At 38.4% G+C, this 18,904-nt stretch overlaps 1 protein-coding gene across 1 annotated transcript in view; it reads right to left on the reverse strand.

The window, feature by feature from the left end:
• Positions 1–18,449, reverse strand: part of ABCA12 (ATP binding cassette subfamily A member 12) — a 188,754-nt gene extending 170,305 nt beyond the window's left edge. The window contains exon 1 of the mRNA XM_086719559.1: positions 18,057–18,449. Within this exon, the coding sequence (XP_086575685.1) occupies positions 18,057–18,125 (69 nt within the window). The 5' untranslated portion in view covers positions 18,126–18,449. The remainder of the gene's footprint in view (positions 1–18,056) is intronic.
• Positions 18,450–18,904: the final 455 nt, after the last annotated feature.

Below are 18,904 nucleotides of genomic sequence, written 5' to 3' on the forward strand. Positions count from 1 at the left end.
AACTAGCAAGATTGTTTATAAAGTCCTAGATTATTTTTGTTGGAGAGTTCCTTTGACATCATCTAGCGGATAGAATTCAGGACGTTTGTAAACTTGGATAGGAAAAAAAAAAAGATTACATTTTTACTTTCTCTATCTTTTAAATGAAATTTAGCATTTCCCTTAATGATTAACGGAGACAACGAACCACAATGTTATTAGACGTGCTTGTGACTTTGTCACAAATAAAATCCACAGATATTTTTAAGTCACTTTAGTGTTGCTGTTGCAGATATCTCAAAGTTCTGTTCCTACTCATGGTGACATTAAAAATTACAGTAGTTATGGGGTCACTTTATTTATTTTGTTTGCTTATTGCTATACCAAAGAAACATACTACCATTATCATAAATTTGCTTTTTAATCCCTTAATAACTGAATTTCAATATAACTGGTTTTATTGGTAATTCTATTTATTTTATTGATTTAAAAGCATTATTCTTAGGAGGGCCATAGGCTTTACCAGGCTGCCAAAGACATCCAAGGCACAGCAGAGGCTGAGAAGCCTTGGTCTGATCCAACTTTCTTTTTTGTTCTCTGAGGTGCAGAAGGTTAGCACATCATTATCCATTAAGTTACCCAAAGTCACATACCCAGTTGGGGAGTAGAACAGGGGGTAAGGATCTGAATATCAAGATACTTAGGCTAGATTTTTTTTTAAACGGCATCTTAATCTGAGGAGCAATAATGCCTTACAGAAAGTATACCAGAAAAATATGAATGCTATAGAAAAATATTAAGAGTTATTCTAGCCTAGTCTCAGATACATTAAAAAATTAGAGTCTGTTCTTCAAAGACCTAGATACAAATACCATTTTTATTCTATTTGACTTATTTCAAATGTTGACTATAAAGAGTTAGGATTAAAAGTGTTAATGTTTGTGGATTTCTTGGTTTTATACTTGAGGCCACAGTTATTCTTTTTTTTAAAAAAAGATTCATCTCAGTAGGTTTAGTGCCTCATAGTTACTTTTAGGAGCATCTATTCATTTTCTATAGCAACCTCATGAGAATTCAGTGAGTAACAGAGACCAAGTGAACCAGCACAAATGTATATTCACATTCAAATAAGGGGCATATGTCATGGGATATCTTTAAATTCTCTTTTGATTGATCTAATTTAATGTTTCCATGAGGATGTTTTGATAAATTTTGAAATTAATTTTAGACACAATTTAAATCCAGACAAAACTATAATCTAGATCAGAATAGTTTAAGACAATTTGGACTCTATTATAGGTAAAAACTACAGCAAGCCCATAAATAATCCATTATCATAAGATTTCCCCCAGGATCTCAGGTCAGAGAGGTTTGGAGAACATTTCTGTTTACTGCATTTTAGAAGGATAATAAACACAAAGCCCTCCATACTGTGATCTTGGGAATGTTAAGGTTGACAAGTTAATCACAAAAGCAAGAAATAAACAAAATTTAAATTTTCACAGCAGCAGGATTGCTCCCGACACCATTCTAAATATTATCATAAACAACCTAGAAGCAAATGCAGTGTCAAGGATCCAAATACTAAACCAATGAGCCATGATTCATTTTTGTTTATTTGGAGAAAGGACTGGTATATTGATTTTACACATATAGATATTAGGCCCACTCAAAAACTAAAGGAAAAGCAGTTTTTAAAAGGTTCATTTTTTTCTAACATTTTAATTATCTCACATTTGCCTCTTTACCTCATTTGCGTTCCACCCGCTACCCTGCGTTCTTGACCTCCAAAGGCATATGCACCCTGAGTAGTTTAAAATTCCTTAGTGGGCTGTGGCATGTGTCTCTTTTTATTTCTCCAGGGCTTACTTTCCACTGATTTGTCCCATTCTGTTCTCTTTCTCTTCCCTTTCCCTTCCTGAACAATTCAGTGCCTAAAAACCCTTTTGGTGAGGCCAGGATGTCTGGTCCACACTAGTACTGAGGGCACCACCGTAACACAGTGAAGAAGGTGGATCCCTGGCAAGGTGTAGAGAAATGCACAGTGCAGCAGTCAGACCTGGGAGGTCAGAACCCAAGTAGCATAAGGAAGGTGTTTATTCAGGGCAAGAAACAGGTGATTAGTTTCACACAGGGAAGTTGACCAAAAAAGTAAATACATTACCCACAAGAGGGGCCAGGTTTCTCATTATCCATCAAGGGAATTTTAACATGAAAAAAGAAGAAAAGAGAATGCTATAGTGTTGGGTTAAAATTAAAGATACAGGTATGAACTCCTGGTTTCCAAAATGCATAAAGAGACAAAAAACAGAGCTACAAATGTGTGGGTATAACTTCTTTGGTTATTTTTTTCTGGTTTCACAAACTGTTTCTGCCTTATCATGTAGTTTCTCTGTCCCAACCCTGGAAATATCCATTCTCCCAAGAAACCCTAGCTTCTTTTAGTAGGCATCTGAGAGCTAGGTGTACTCATTGCTATTAGAATATCACTGTTTTCATGCCTATAGACACAGTGATAGGTATACGATAGGTAGGTAGGTAGGTAGGTAGGTAGGTAGGTAAATCAATTGATCAATAAGATACACTGCTTAGAGAATGTTGAAAATGATGGAGACATCAATAGAACCAGCCTATCACAAATTCGAGCATGAAATTTGACCCATTGGCAACATTAAAAAAACATTATGACAATAAAAGATTATATCTAACTGAATAAACTGGAAATCTGAGTCTATGTAGGTATAAATAAATACATAAGCAAACAAATAGATAAACTGAAAGTTTAATGAGGTATAGTCTCAAAAGAATTTCTCCACAAAATGGGACAAATTGACATCATACACCTCCTGATGTGAGGCAATGGTGCAAGAACACAGCATCACTTGTGTAGTATTCCTGTCAAAGATAAATAACCAGAGCCTAAATATAAGGAAATAACAGATACTCTACAAAACAACTAGTCTTAAATGTTCAAAATGTGTCAGGGTCATGAATGTCAAGGAAAGACTAACAAACTGTTACAGACTGAGGGATTCCAGAGACATGAAAACTAGATTCAGAACGTGATTCTGAACTGGAATCTTTTGTTATAAAAGACATGGTTGGGACAACTGATGAAGCTTGAATTGTGTCCAAAAATTTGATGGTGATATTGGGTCATGAGGTGAATGTCTTTCTTTGTAAAACAGGCACACTGAAGTATCCAGGTGATGGGGCATCACTCTCTACTGACTCTAGAAAGAATATTATTTATACTATTTTTGCAACTTTTCTTTACATTTGAAATTTTTTCAATTCAAAAATTAGAAATTATTTTAAAAATAATTCTTTTTGAAAATCGAGAGGCTGGCACAAGAACAGACACTCAGATCAATGGAACAGAATAGAGAACCCAGAAATGGACCCACAAATGTATGGCCAACTAATCTTTGACAAAGCAGGAAAGAATATCCAACGGAATAAAGACAGTCTCTTCAGCAAATGGTGTTGGTAAGACTGGACAGCTACATGCAGAAGAATGAGCCTGGACCACTTTCTTACACCAGACACAAAAATATATCCAAAATGGGTGAAAGACCTAAATGTAAGACAGGAAGCCATCAAAATCCTCAAGGAGAAAGCAGGCAAAAACCTCTTTGATCTTGGCCGCAGCAACTTGTAACTCAACACGTCTCCAGAGGCAAGGGAAACAAAGCAAAAATGAACTACTGGAACCTCATCAAAATAAAAAGCTTCTGCACAGTGAAAGAAACAATCAGCAAAACTAAAAGGCAACTGACGGAATGGGAAAAAATATTTGCAAATGACATATCAGATAAAGGGTTAGTATCCAAAATCTATAAAAAACTTATCAAACTGAGAGAGAGGGAAGATGGCGGTGTAGGAGGACGCTGGGCTCACCGCGCGTCCTGCTGATCACTTAGATTCCACCTACACCTGCCTAAATAACCCAGAAAACCGCCAGAGGATTAGCAGAATGTTGTCGCCGGAGCCAAGCGCAGATGAGAGGCCCACGGAAGAGGGTAGGAAGGGCGGCGAGGCGGTGCGCGCTCCACGGACTGGCGGGAGGGAGCCGGGGCGGAGGGGCGGCTCGCCGGCCAAGCAGAGCCCCCGAGTCTGGCTTGCAAAAAGCGGAGGGGCCTGACGGACTGTGTTCCGACAGCAAACGCGACTTAGCGGCTGGGAGGTCATTAGTTAACAGCTCTGCTCAGAAAGCGGGAAGGCTGGAGGACAAAGGGAAGGAAAGCTGCTGAGCCCCCGGACGACAGAGCTCAGTTTGGTGGGGAACAAAGGCGCTCGCCAGCGCCATCTCCCCCGCCCATCCCCCAGCCAAAATCCCAAAGAGAACCAGTTCCTGCCAGGGAACTTGCTCGCTCCGCGCAAACACCCAACTCTGCGCTTCTGCGGAGCCAAACCTCCGGCAGCGGATCTGACTCCCTCCTGCTGCCACAGGGCCCCTCCTGAAGAGGACCACCTAAGGAGAAGCAAGCTAAGCCTGCCCCTCCTGCCCCTGTGCACCTTGCCTACCCACCCCAGCTAAGACGCCAGATCCCCAGCATCACAAGCCTGGCAGTGTGCAAGTAGCCCAGACAGGCCACCCCACCCCACAGTGAATCCCGCCCCTAGGAGAGGGGAAGAGAAGGCACGCACCAGTCTGACTGTGGCCCCAGCGGTGGGCTGGGGGCAGACATCAGGTCTGACTGCGGCTCCGCCCACCAACTCCAGTTATACACCACAGCACAGGGGAAGTGCCCTGCAGGTCCTCACCACGCCAGGGACTATCCAAAATGACCAAGCGGAAGAATTCCCCTCAGAAGAATCTCCAGGAAATAACAACAGCTAATGAGCTGATCAAAAAGGATTTAAATAATATAACAGAAAGTGAATTTAGAATAATAGTCATCAAATTAATCGCTGGGCTTGAAAACAGTATAGCTGACAGCAGAGAATCTCTTGCTACAGAGATCAAGGGACTAAGGAACAGTCACGAGGAGCTGAAAAACGCTTTAAACGAAATGCATAACAAAATGGAAACCACCACGGCTCGGATTGAAGAGGCAGAGGAGAGAATAGGTGAACTAGAAGATAAAGTTATGGAAAAAGAGGAAGCTGAGAAAAAGAGAGATAAAAAAATCCAGGAGTATGAGGGGAAAATTAGAGAACTAAGTGATACACTAAAAAGAAATAATATACGCATAATTGGTATCCCAGAGGAGGAAGAGAGAGGGAAAGGTGCTGAAGGGGTACTTGAAGAAATAATAGCTGAGAACTTCCCTGAACTGGGGAAGGAAAAAGGCATTGAAATCCAAGAGGCACAGAGAACTCCCCTCAGACGTAACTTGAATCGATCTTCTGCACGACATATCATAGTGAAACTGGCAAAATACAAGGATAAAGAGAAAATTCTGAAAGCAGCAAGGGGTAAACGTGCCCTCACATATAAAGGGAGACCTATAAGACTCGTGACTGATCTCTCTTTTGAAACTTGGCAGGCCAGAAAGAATTGGCACGAGATTTTCAGTGTGCTAGACAGAAAAAATATGCAGCCGAGAATCCTTTATCCAGCAAGTCTGTCATTTAGAATAGAAGGAGAGATAAAGGTCTTCCCAAACAAACAAAAACTGAAGGAATCTGTCACCACTAAACCAGCCCTACAAGAGATCCTAAGGGGGACCCTGTGAGACAAAGTACCAGAGACATCACTACAAGCATAAAACATACAGACATCACAATGACTCTAAACCCATATCTTTCTATAATAACACTGAATGTAAATGGGTTAAATGCGCCAACCAAAAGACATAGGGTATCAGAATGGATAAAAAAACAAGACCCATCTATTTGCTGTCTACAAGAGACTCATTTTAGACCTGAGGACACCTTTAGATTGAGAGTGAGGGGATGGAGAACTATTTATCACGCTACTGGAAGCCAAAAGAAAACTGGAGTAGCCATACTTATATCAGACAAACTAGACTTTAAATTAAAGGCTGTAACAAGAGATGAAGAAGGACATTATATAATAGTGACAGGGTCTATCCATCAGGAAGAGCTAACAATTATAAATGTCTATGCGCCGAATACCGGAGCGCCCAAATATATAAAACAATTACTCATAAACATAAGCAACCTTATTGATAAGAATGTGGTAATTGCAGGGGACTTTAACACCCCACTTACAGAAATGGATAGATCATCTAGACACACGGTCAATAAAGAAACAAGGGTCCTGAATGAGACACTGGATCAGATGGACTTGACAGATATATTTAGAGCTCTGCATCCCAAAGCAACAGAATATACTTTCTTCTCGAGTGCACATGGAACATTCTCCAAGATAGATCATATACTGGGTCACAAAACAGCCCTTCATAAGTTTACAAGAATTGAAATCATACCATGCATACTTTCAGACCACAATGCTATGAAGCTTGAAATCAACCACAGAAAAAAGTCTGGAAAACCTCCAAAAGCGTGGAGGTTAAAGAACACCCTACTAACGAATGAGTGGGTCAACCAGGCAATTAGAGAAGAAATTAAAAAATATATGGAAACAAACGAAAATGAAAATACAACAATCCAAACGCTTTGGGACGCTGCGAAGGCAGTCCTGAGAGGAAAATACATTGCAATCCAGGCCTATCTCAAGAAACAAGAAAAATCCCAAATACAAAATCTAACAGCACACCTAAAGGAAATAGAAGCAGAACAGCAAAGGCACCCTAAACCCAGCAGAAGAAGAGAAATAATAAAGATCAGAGCAGAAATAAACAATATAGAATCGAAAAAAACTGTAGAGCAGATCAACGAAACCAAGAGTTGGTTTTTTGAAAAAATAAACAAAATTGACAAACCTCTAGCCAGGCTTCTCAAAAAGAAAAGGGAGATGACCCAAATAGATAAAATCATGAATGAAAATGGAATTATTACAACCAATCCCTCAGAGATACAAACAATCATCAGGGAATACTATGAAAAATTATATGCCAACAAATTGGACAACCTGGAAGAAATGGACAAATTCCTGAACACCCACACTCTTCCAAAACTCAATCAGGAGGAAATAGAAAGCTTGAACAGACCCATAACCAGCAAAGAAATTGAATCGGTATCAAAAATCTCCCAACAAATAAGAGTCCAGGACCAGATGGCTTCCCAGGGGAGTTCTACCAGACGTTTAAAGCAGAGATAATACCTATCCTTCTCAAGCTATTCCAAGAAATAGAAAGGGAAGGAAAACTTCCAGACTCATTCTATGAAGCCAGTATTACGTTGATTCCTAAACCAGACAGAGACCCAGTAAAAAAAGAGAACTACAGGCCAATATCCCTGATGAATATGGATGCAAAAATTCTCAATAAGATACTAGCAAATCGAATTCAATGGCATATAAAAAGAATTATTCACCATGATCAAGTGGGATTCATTCCTGGGATGCAGGGCTGGTTCAACATTCGCAAATCAATCAACGTGATACATCACATTAACAAAAAAAAAAAAGAGAAAAACCATATGATCCTGTCAATCGATGCAGAAAAGGCCTTTGACAAAATCCAGCACCCTTTCTTAATAAAAACCCTTGAGAAAGTCGGGATAGAAGGAACATACTTAAAGATCATAAAAGCCATTTATGAAAAGCCCACAGCTAACATCATCCTCAATGGGGAAAAACTGAGAGCTTTTTCCCTGAGATCAGGAACACGACAGGGATGCCCACTCTCACCGCTGTTGTTTAACATAGTTCTGGAAGTTCTAGCATCAGCAATCAGACAACAAAAGGAAATCAAAGGCATCCAAATTGGCAAAGATGAAGTCAAGCTTTCGCTTTTTGCAGATGACATGATATTATATGTGGAAAATCTGATAGACTCCACCAAAAGTCTGCTAGAACTGATACATGAATTCAGCAAAGTTGCAGGATACAAAATCAATGTACAGAAATCAGTTGCATTCTTATACACTAACAATGAAGCAACAGAAAGACAAATAAAGAAACTGATCCCATTCACAACTGCACCAAGAAGCATAAAATACCTAGGAATAAATCTAACCAAAGATGTAAAGGATCTGTATGCTGAAAACTATAGAAAGCTTATGAAGGTAATTGAAGAAGATTTAAAGAAATGGAAAGACATTCCCTGCTCATGGATTGGAAGAATAAATATTGTCAAAATGTCAATACTACCCAAAGCTATCTACACATTCAATGCAATCCCTATCAAAATTGCACCAGCATTCTTCTCGAAACTAGAACAAGCAATCCTAAAATTCATATGGAACCACAAAAGGCCCCGAATAGCCAAAGTAATTTTGAAGAAGAAGACCAAAGCAGGAGGCATCACAATCCCAGACTTTAGCCTCTACTACAAAGCTGTCATCATCAAGACAGCATGGTATTGGCACAAAAACAGACACATAGACCAATGGAATAGAATAGAAACCCCAGAACTAGACCCACAAACGTATGGCCAACTCATCTTTGACAAAGCAGGAAAGAACATCCAATGGAAAAAAGACATTCTCTTTAACAAATGGTGCTGGGAGAACTGGACAGCAACATGCAGAAGGTTGAAACTAGACCACTTTCTCACACCATTCACAAAAATAAACTCAAAATGGATAAAGGACCTGAATGTGAGACAGGAAACCATCAAAACCTTAGAGGAGAAAGCAGGAAAAGACCTCTCTGACCTCAGCCGTAGCAATCTCTTCCTCGACACATCCCCAAAGGCAAGGGAATTAAAAGCAAAAGTGAATTACTGGGACCTTATGAAGATAAAAAGCTTCTGCACAGCAAAGGAAACAACCAACAAAACTAAAAGGCAACCAACGGAATGGGAAAAGATATTTGCAAATGACATATCGGACAAAGGGCTAGAGCTCACCAAACTCCACACCCGAAAAGCAAATAACCCAGTGAAGAAATGGGCAGAAAACATGAATAGACACTTCTCTAAAGAAGACATCCGGATGGCCAACAGGCACATGAAAAGATGTTCAGCGTCGCTCCTTATCAGGGAAATACAAATCAAAACCACACTCAGGTATCACCTCACGCCAGTCAGAGTGGCCAAAATGAACAAATCAGGAGACTACAGATGCTGGAGAGGATGTGGAGAAACGGGAACCCTCTTGCACTGTTGGTGGGAATGCAAATTGGTGCAGCCGCTCTGGAAAACAGTGTGGAGGTTCCTCAGAAAATTAAAAATAGACCTACCCTATGACCCAGCAATAGCACTGCTAGTTATTTATCCAAGGGACACAGGAGTACTGATGCATAGGGGCACTTGTACCCCAATGTTCATAGCAGCACTCTCAACAATAGCCAAATTATGGAAAGAGCCTAAATGTCCATCAACTGATGAATGGATAAAGAAATTGTGGTTTATATACACTATGGAATACTACGTGGCAATGAGAAAAAATGAAATATGGCCTTTTGTAGCAACGTGGATGGAACTGCAGAGTGTGATGCTAAGTGAAATAAGCCATACAGAGAAAGACAGATACCATATGGTTTCACTCTTATGTGGATCCTGAGAAACTTAACAGGAACCCATGGGGGAGGGGAAGGAAAAAAAAAAAAAAAAGAGGTTAGAGTGGGAGAGAGCCAAAGCATAAGAGACTGTTGAGACTGTGAGCAAACTGAGGGTTGATGGGGGGTGGGAGGGAGGAGAGGGTGGGTGATGGGTATTAAGGAGGGCACCTTTTGGGATGAGCACTGGGTGTTGTATGGAAAACAATTTGACAATAAATTTCATATATAAAAAATAAATAAATAAATAAATAAATAAATAAATAAATAAATAAATAAATACTTATCAAACTCAACACCCAAAAAACAAAGAATCCAGTGAAAAAATGGGCAAAAGACATGAATAGACACTTCTCCAAAGAAGGCATCCAGATGGCCAAACGACACATGAAACAATGCTCAACATCACTCATCATCAGGGAAATACAAATCAAAACCACAATGAGATACCACCTGACACCTGTCAGAATGGCTCACATTAACAACTCAGGCAACAACAGATGTTGGCAAGGATGCGGAGAAAGAGGATCTCTTTTGCGTTGTTGGTGGCAATGCAAGCTAGTGCAGCCACCCCAGAAAACAGTATGGCGGTTCCTCAAAAAACTAAAAATAGAATCACCCTACGACCCAGCAATTGCACTACTAGGCATCTATCCACAGGATACAGGTGTGCTCTTTCGAAGGGACACATGCACCCCAATGTTTATAGCAGCACTATCAACAATAGCCAAAGTATGGAAAGAGCCCAAATGTCCATCAATGGATGAATGGATAAAGAAAATGTGGTATATATATATATATACATAATGGAGTATTACTTGGCAATCAAAAAGAATGAAATCTTGCCATTTGCAACTACAGATGGAACTGGAGGGTATTATGCTAAGTGAAATTAGTCAGAGAAAGACAAAAATCATATGAATTCACTCATATGAGGACTTTAAAAGACAAAACAGATGAACATAAGGAAAGGGAAACAAAAATAATATAAAAACAGGGAGGGGGACAAAACAGAAGAGACTCATAAATATGGAGAATAAACTGAGGGCTACTGGAGGGGTTGTGGGAGGGGGGATGGGCTAAATGGTTAAGGGACACTAAGGAATCTACTCCTGAAATCATTGTTGCACTATATGCTAACTAATTTGGATGTAAATCTTGAAAAATAAAAAATAAAATTAAATAAATAAATAAAGGCTGTATGTTTTTACATTTCTTGAGCAAGTACCCAGGAGTAGACTTGTTGGATTATATAGTAAATGTATGTTTACCTTGTAATAAATTACCAAATTATTTTTCCAAAAAAAAAATCGAGAGGCAATTTTTAAATGATAGCACAAGAGAAGAAATGAGAGTCAAGAAAAGAGATAAAAACAAACATATTTCATATCCAGGAATGCTATCCTAGGTGGTAAGGTTTAGGAAATTAATGGTGATGGCAGGATACATTTCAATGACCTTGAGGTCAGCAAAGTCATCTACTCAAAACTTCAAGTTTAAATCTTAAGAAGTTTCCAGAATTAACCAAATATTAGTTTACTCCAAAAATTTCATTTAGAGCTGATCTGTAGCACCTGTTAACTAATTTGCATTACCTAGTAACACTAGTCTCTGCATTTGCTAAGAACCATTGTTTCAAGTCTTTGAAAACTTCTCAAATCTAATTTTTTGAAAAATCTGAGCAAAGCACATAATTTCAACGTTAGGTAATTCATACGGCATTACTTTGTCAGAACCTTTCATTCTAATTACTGCTAGTCCATCTGATTCTACTTGTATCCACCAGTTTTATTACTCTTAAAAATCACTTTCACTCAATGTAAATAAGAAAATAAGATACCAATGAATTTTAAATTATTAAGTGTTACCATATATTTAAAATTTTGAGGACTTCTACTACTATTTGAATACCTTTAAATGGAGCATTCATGCTCTAGTCTTCATCCCAAATGTCACCATCCCTTACTGTCTTATGCTTGGCCACTCCACATAATCATATTACTTGTCTTTCCTGTATAGACTTGCACTAGAGTGGTTTGAAGTTCGTTATGTCCAAAATGAATGACACTGAATGTCAGCACAATTTCCAAACTGCAATGGGGATTCTTTTGCCTACCTCCGAAAAATCAATAAAAATAAAATGTTTCAGATGAAGATTCTCTATTCTTGGTCATGGAAACATGGTCTTGGAGAGTCTTACATTCATAATACAATAAAAAATTATCGGGGCACCTGGGTGGCTCAGTCGGTTAAGCTTCTGACTTCAGCTCAGGTCATGATCTCACGGTTTGTGAGTTCAAGCTCCACGTCAGGCTCTGTGCTGACAGCTCAGAGCCTGGAGCCTGCTTCAGATTCTGTGTCTCTTTCTCTCTCTGCCCTTCCCCCACTTGTGCTCTGTCTCTATCAAAAATAAATAAATGTAAAAATTTAAATAAATAAATAGATAGATAGATAGATAGATAGATAAATAAATAAATAAATAAATAAATAAATAAATAAATAAATAAATGGAAGATAAGGCAAGGGGAGTAGAATCTAAAACCTAAAAGATGAAAAAGGGTCAGACAGAAGAGAGGATATGTGTGTTGGATGGAATGTGAAAAAGAAGTGGGAGTCTTTCAAGCAGAGGAAACATATGGGTAGAGACCCACAGATGGGAAAGAGGGTGGAATATTCCAGGAAAAGAAATAAGTCCAGAATGACTGGTACATGAAAAGTTAGGGAAAACATCTTTGCCATATGGTTATCCAGCATCCACTTGAGTGCTTCTAGTGACTAGAAGTTCACTATTTCAAGAAACTTCATTATTGGACAACTCGCATTGCCTCATGTGTTTGTTTGTTTGTTTGTTTTTGCTCATATCAAGGCGATATCTTCATTCCCACATCTGACACTCATTCATCTTAGTTTGGCCTCTTCTTCCACATGAGAATTCTCCAAGTATTTGAAGAGAGACAAAGTCCCCTCTCCTCCTGGGTACCAATGCCAGTTCCCTCCACAATTCTCTGTTAAATATGATTTCAAAATATCCTCCCTGGGATAAATTCTTGGCAAGTGGTCTTATAATTAATATCAATTCAATATAGTATTCCAAATAAATAATAGTTAATAATATTTATTGGCTGCTTAGATTATGCAAGATACTATGTTAAACACTTAATGTGCATTATCTCATTTAATATAATCACCCCATTTCCTCTTGCATGTGGGAAATCAGAATCTTAAAGAGACTAAATAAACCTTCATTCCTTAAGCCACTAAATGGTAGAGCTGGTGTCTGAACGCAGGGAGCCTGGGTTCCGCACCTGCAGAGTTAAGCATTAAGCTGTGTAGCCAAAGCACTATAGGATATATTACTAGTTCTCTTTGATCACAATACCATAATTTTTATCAGTTCGGTGTATAAGAGCATTGAAAATCATTTAAAGGTTTTCCTGTAACCTAAAACCGTAACTTTTTTATTACAAACGTGCAAGTAAAAATTGCCCAACCTTCCATGTATAAAGTACACTGTTTCTTCCTTCCTTTTCCATTCTTTTACTTTTGCATTGTCCCAGGGATGACTGTTACTAGGTAACAAGAAGATTCCACGGTTCACATTCTGAAGTAAGAGGTTGGTATTTTAGATCTGGAATAAACCTTAGTTCCACCCCCAAAACAAACAAATACAAGTGGCAAAGCTCTCAGTTAACTAGGCTTTCTGCTACTGGGCTTTTCTGCCATCTATGGAAATGACTCATCTAAAAACTGGGATCAAGTACATCTTATGAAATTATCATACATTTTGGAGATTATCATACATTTTGGAGATTGGTAAATCTTCTATGATGCATATTAAAACATATGGACTTTAAGCTAATTTATTTCTATATTCCTCTCTTTTCTAAAACGTCTTTATCTCATTTGCTCTTCATTGACAGACTAAACTAACAAAATGGGCATGCCTGCTATATAACAGGCACCAATATAAACAGGTAGATCTAAATTTTCTTTGAACAATTAAAAGGGATTAAAGGAATAAATGATACAGACCCAGAAAAGGAAAAAGGGCCTACAATATTTGGTCAGGTTGTTGCCTGAATTGTTCAGGACCTAGTTCATTTTAATCTGATTTATAACTAAATTTGACATGACAGCTTAATCCTAAATTGCTTTAATCAAACAATTATTTTAATATACAGACCAACCTGCTCCAAAATTTTGAAGCGGGGACTTTCTCTCTCTCTAGACACTGTGAGGGGAGGTCATATGAGCAAAGTGAGGATTGGGAAGGAGTGTCAAACTTGATCCAAAGTGTTAGAAATCAATCAAGTTGTGGGAACGTCTGTGACAGAAAAACTAGTTCTAGCACCAACTGAGCTAAAGTGTGATCCACTAGCCAAACAGTTAGGTTAAAATAAACAGCTCAAAGTAATTCTCTTTCTTCCATACTAAGTCTGGAATTAGATTCCACTTCTGTAGAGATCTGAAATCATTCCTTGATATGGCTACTTAAAACTCCTCTTCTTAATGAAAGATAATTCTGATCTTGCACTATCTAGTCTTTTATGCTGCAGCCTCTACTGTCCCAGGACTCAGTTTCCTATCATCAACTAGCATCTCATTAGGTGAGCCTCCCTGTTGCTAACCATCTCCAGTGGAATCTTCATTTTTGCATTATTTCTGGAGTTAAATTACAAGCCCAGCAGGATAGCAACTGCATCTAATTGATTTTCTCTATTACCTAACATTTCCGTTGGTGCTTAGTGTATTTTTTTCATACTCCGTTAGCTTGCTTTTTCTTTTTTCTTCTTTTTGGCCATATAATTGAGAATTGATGTAACCACTAATATTAAAAAAAAAAAAAAAAGAACAACAGTAGTATCTAAGGCCTCGTTAGCAATTATGATTTCTTCATTGGTGGGCCGAACTCTGAGTAGGGATCAGAGCATGTTGGAAAAAGAAACTCAACTCAGTGACAGTAGAGATGCAGCAAGAGGTAGGGAAAGAATAGATCCATTTTGGGGGGAAATCTGACTTTGAGTCCTTAAACTTGCTGTGTGACCCTGGACAAGTCCCTTGAGCATTCTGGGGCCCTGTATAATTAAAGCAATTAGATAATCCCAAATATTCCAGAATTTCACTAGTCGATTGTATTAAAAAGAGAGAAATATTTACTCTAAGGACAATTTTGACGGATATCATCTCCAAAATTAAAGATCTTGCCTTCCTTTTTTTTGTAGCCAAACTCAACAGTTAGCTTATCCCAATGTCCTTCTATTTCTTAGACTATATAGTTGTTTGAAATTCTTTTCTCACTATTCTAGAATATATCTTTATAATATATTTCCTAAGTAATCCCCACTCTAATATTTTTACTGTATATTTGTTTTTTTCCCCTTATATGTCATTTGTTTCTCCATTAATAGATTCCTAACTCCTTCCTTACAGAGACTATCCTTCCCACCATCTTGCTTTGCGATAGAATCTCTTGAAAACAAAGTGGAAGAGGATGTCTTGGTAGTGATTATTCGTTAACATTCACTAAAGACTATACATTTCCAGTGTCACACAGCTTCATTTCTATTGTCTATCATATTCAGAAAGATTACAATGAGAGAAATAAAAATGCTTGTATTTTAAATAAGTGTTTGATGGATTAAGTCCAGTCCCTACATAAAGACTATGTCCTCTATTCAAATTTATATACCTCTTTTTTTTCACATTCTCTTTTAATTTGTTTATATTTTCCCTTTTCACAATTTCTTTTTTCATTTCACCTCCTAGCTTTCCAACCTCTTGATTTTCTCATCCTTCCCTGTTAACACCACCACAGGTATATCCTTTCTACCTGTGTCCTCAAGTCTTCTTTCTAAGACAGGAGATAGGACCGGCCCTAGCCAAACTATGAAGAAAGAAATGTAACTTTCTTTGCCTTCTCACTCTCTTTTTCGAATGGACTCTCCTCCTTTTGGCACCACCATCTTCTAAAGGTCTCTTGTGTCCCTCTAATTGGAGGTAATGGATTCAAGTAGGCCTTCTGTATTCCCCCAAATTAAGAATCATTTTTTTTTAACATTTATCTATTTTTGAGAGACAGAGAAAGACAGAGCCTGAGTGGGGGAGGGGCAGAAAGAGAGGGAGATACAGAATCTGAAGCAAGTTCCAGGCTCTGAGCTGTCAGCACAGAGCCCAACATGGGGCTCAAACTTGTGGACTGCGAGATCATGACCTGAGCTGAAGTCAGACACTCAACCGACTTAGCCATCCAGGTGCCCCATAACTATTTCTGATTTCATTTCCTGCAACCAACACTTATCTGTCCTGGGTCTCAAGGTAGACTTAATCCTCTGACGTCCCCAAATGAACTAATAGATCACGTATTCTCTTTCCTTAAGCAAAATTATAATTACTAGGGGCTTTTTAGGGATTTTTGACTGCATAGGAATAATACAAGGTATCATGGTGAAAATGTTTTAGCATGCCTGAATTCCATCTCCTTTAAATATGCCATATCCAGCAGAAATTGACTAAAATGGAGAGAAACTCTAAAGTAGAAAATTGATATACCAGCTACTTTACAGATAAGGAAAGAACTTATTAAAGTTTCTAAAGATAAAATTTCTCAATGAAAAAGAAGAAAGTATTCACCCGAGGGTTGGGTTTCTTTCTTTCCCTTTTTTTTTTTTTTTTTTTAATTTTTAGGTAAAATGGAGTTGTAAGGAAAATATACAACCTCAGCATTCAGTTTATCAGCAATAACAGATATAAGTTTTCAGTTCTTCTATGCTTTTAACTATGGAGTTTCATCACTTAAAACTTTACTGTATATAAATTTCTTCTTCTCTCCCACAATCCCTTTTCCTAGATTTCCTTCCACCATTACTTTCAATAAAATATGACATACACATGACCCCAAATCCCTCTATCTTCTATTTGTTAAGGGTTTCACCATTTGTAAAGCACTTTGAAATATACTGGCACATTTGATCCTTACCACTCAGTGAGATAGATATGGTAGCCCCTAACCCTATTTGGCAAATAAGAAAACCAGCATTCACATAAATGGTGGTATGCTCCTTAAGTCATGCAGGTGCTGAAAAGCAGAACCAAGAACCCAACTCTCATCTTCTGACCACACCTACCTATCCAGACTCTTCCTGCTCAATTCCAAGTAGAACCTAGCATGGAATCATTATGGGAGGTTTTTCTTTTGTGTTGTTCTCAATCTTAAAAGAACACTAATGATTTAAATTAAAAAAATATTGGGGTGCCTGGGTGGCTCAGTCGGTTGAGCATCTGACTTCAGCTCAGGTCATGATCTCATGGTTCGTGAGTTTGAGCCCTGCATCAGGTTCTGTGCTGACAGCTCTGAGCCTGGAGCCTGCTTCAGATTCTGTGTCTCCCTCTCTCTCTGCCCCTCCCCTGCTCATGCTCTGTCTCTCAAAAATAAATAAATTTTAAAAAATAAATTAATTAAAAATAAATAAATAAATACATAATATTAACAATTTAAAATATGATGGCCAAACCCCACACTCACACAATCACATGATTTAAAATCTCATCTACCACATTCACAAAGGGGAGTGAACATTACTTCTCACTGTCAATACATACATCAGAACACTTAAGTAAGCAGTGTCAGGCCCTGCAAACAAGCCCAGAGTGAGATAAGGTACATAGATAAAATGCTGGTTTCTATGATGCACATTATTTGCATAATATTCATATTATTCATATGGGGCTGGGAATTACCACTCTCAAATGAAATATATTGAGTGCCTCTTTAAATTTATCTGGTTTTCAAACATTCTTCTGAATATGTGTCAATTCATAGAAGCCAATTCCTTTCTCAATCTCCCTATACCCTGTCTGATGAGTATCTAATAGTTAGCTTTGTCATTTAAAAAGCAAACAAGAATGTAAGAGCACAAAAAAGATGTCGCAATAAATAGAGTAGACAGACTGTAGTCATAAAGTTAAGTGATTCAATGATACTCTTGAAGCATGGCGCATAAATTGACTCTTGTTTGACATTTCTGGTAAATAATTTTTAGGTAATAAAATTTCTTAGGAGCTTTCTATACCAACAGCCTTCAAACTATTTCCTTTCTATATGTCACTTTTCAACCAAGCTTTTTTCCATCACTTTTGGTTTACAAATGCATTTCTCCTCCATGTATTATTCCTTTCATCTAATACCTTTCTTCATCTCATTTTTAACTAAATTTATTAAGAAAATTTCTGAAAGCATTTTGGCCTGAAACCTAGAATTCAGCACTAGTTCCAACTCAACCAGTAGCAAGGTGAATCCTTTTCTTTGCCCAGGGCATGTTCTGGTTTACCCTTTTAATTTACTGAAGTCAAAAGGCAGCTTTGGGGTATGTTTGGACCTGCCTCATTAGCTATAAGACAGATATAGGGATGATTCCTAAATATCTTATTCCTGCCTCAGAAAATGGCTTCAAATTCCTCTTTTACCTGTCACTAACATCACTAACATTTAGAATTGCCTGAAGCATTGCCCCCCAATGCCCTTCCCTACCCTTTTGCTACTCACCGGCTGCCTTTTGACACCTAGCCAGTTTTTCCAGACCAGGACCCGAAGCTGATGAAACTGGGAAGCCATCCTTCAAACACCAGGAACAAGAGAATTCCTCTCTTTTCCTCCGCCCCACAGAAGAATTGGTACCCTGTCCAACTTGCTGTGTCAATGGGTCAAAGCCTTTTCACGGCATAGCTTTCCTGAGGGCTGGGGTAAGAAACCCACAGTTCTGCTGCTGGATTTTTCCTCTGGGTTAATCCTTGAGCAAGGAGCACTCTGCAACCAACTCTTCCTCTGAAACAAGAACCCAGACCAGAACCTGTCAGTGGCTTTGCTTATTTTAAAATAACATCCAGTTACTGCCTGTTGCATGAAGTCTAGACTCAAGAGAGAATGAGTATCATTCAGATAATGCCCCACTGTAAAAAAAAAAAAAAAAAAAAAAAAAGCTGAACCCACACCTCCTACTCTCCATGATATTAACTGCCTATCCACACCTTCCAGAAGGTGTCACCTGCACTGGACACGTCATGAGGAATTAGGTGGGACCCTTGCCAGGCCAGTAAGACTTGTCCTACATTCTCTCTCCTTCTTTACTACATAGTGCCTGCTGTAGCAGAGGCAGTACACATAGCATTTTACAGACTCTGGGCCCAGTGACTCATAATATTTAAATTGCCATTAAGATGTTTTAACTCAATAAGGCCAGAGCTCAGCTGAAACACTCTGAACCTCTGTGCATAGAGAAAGTCTCAGTCTTTAGCCTAAAGTTATGTTGAATGCTTTGATTTGGAGGGAAGTAACTAAGTTGGTTAGGTCTTCCCTTCTGTTACAACATACTAGGTTAAACAAAATGCAGAAAA

Source organism: Puma concolor, chromosome C1 (assembly GCF_028749965.1).
Source record: "Puma concolor isolate L17-30 chromosome C1, mPumCon1.1.hap2, whole genome shotgun sequence".
In the NCBI taxonomy this organism is placed as follows: domain Eukaryota; kingdom Metazoa; phylum Chordata; class Mammalia; order Carnivora; family Felidae; genus Puma; species Puma concolor.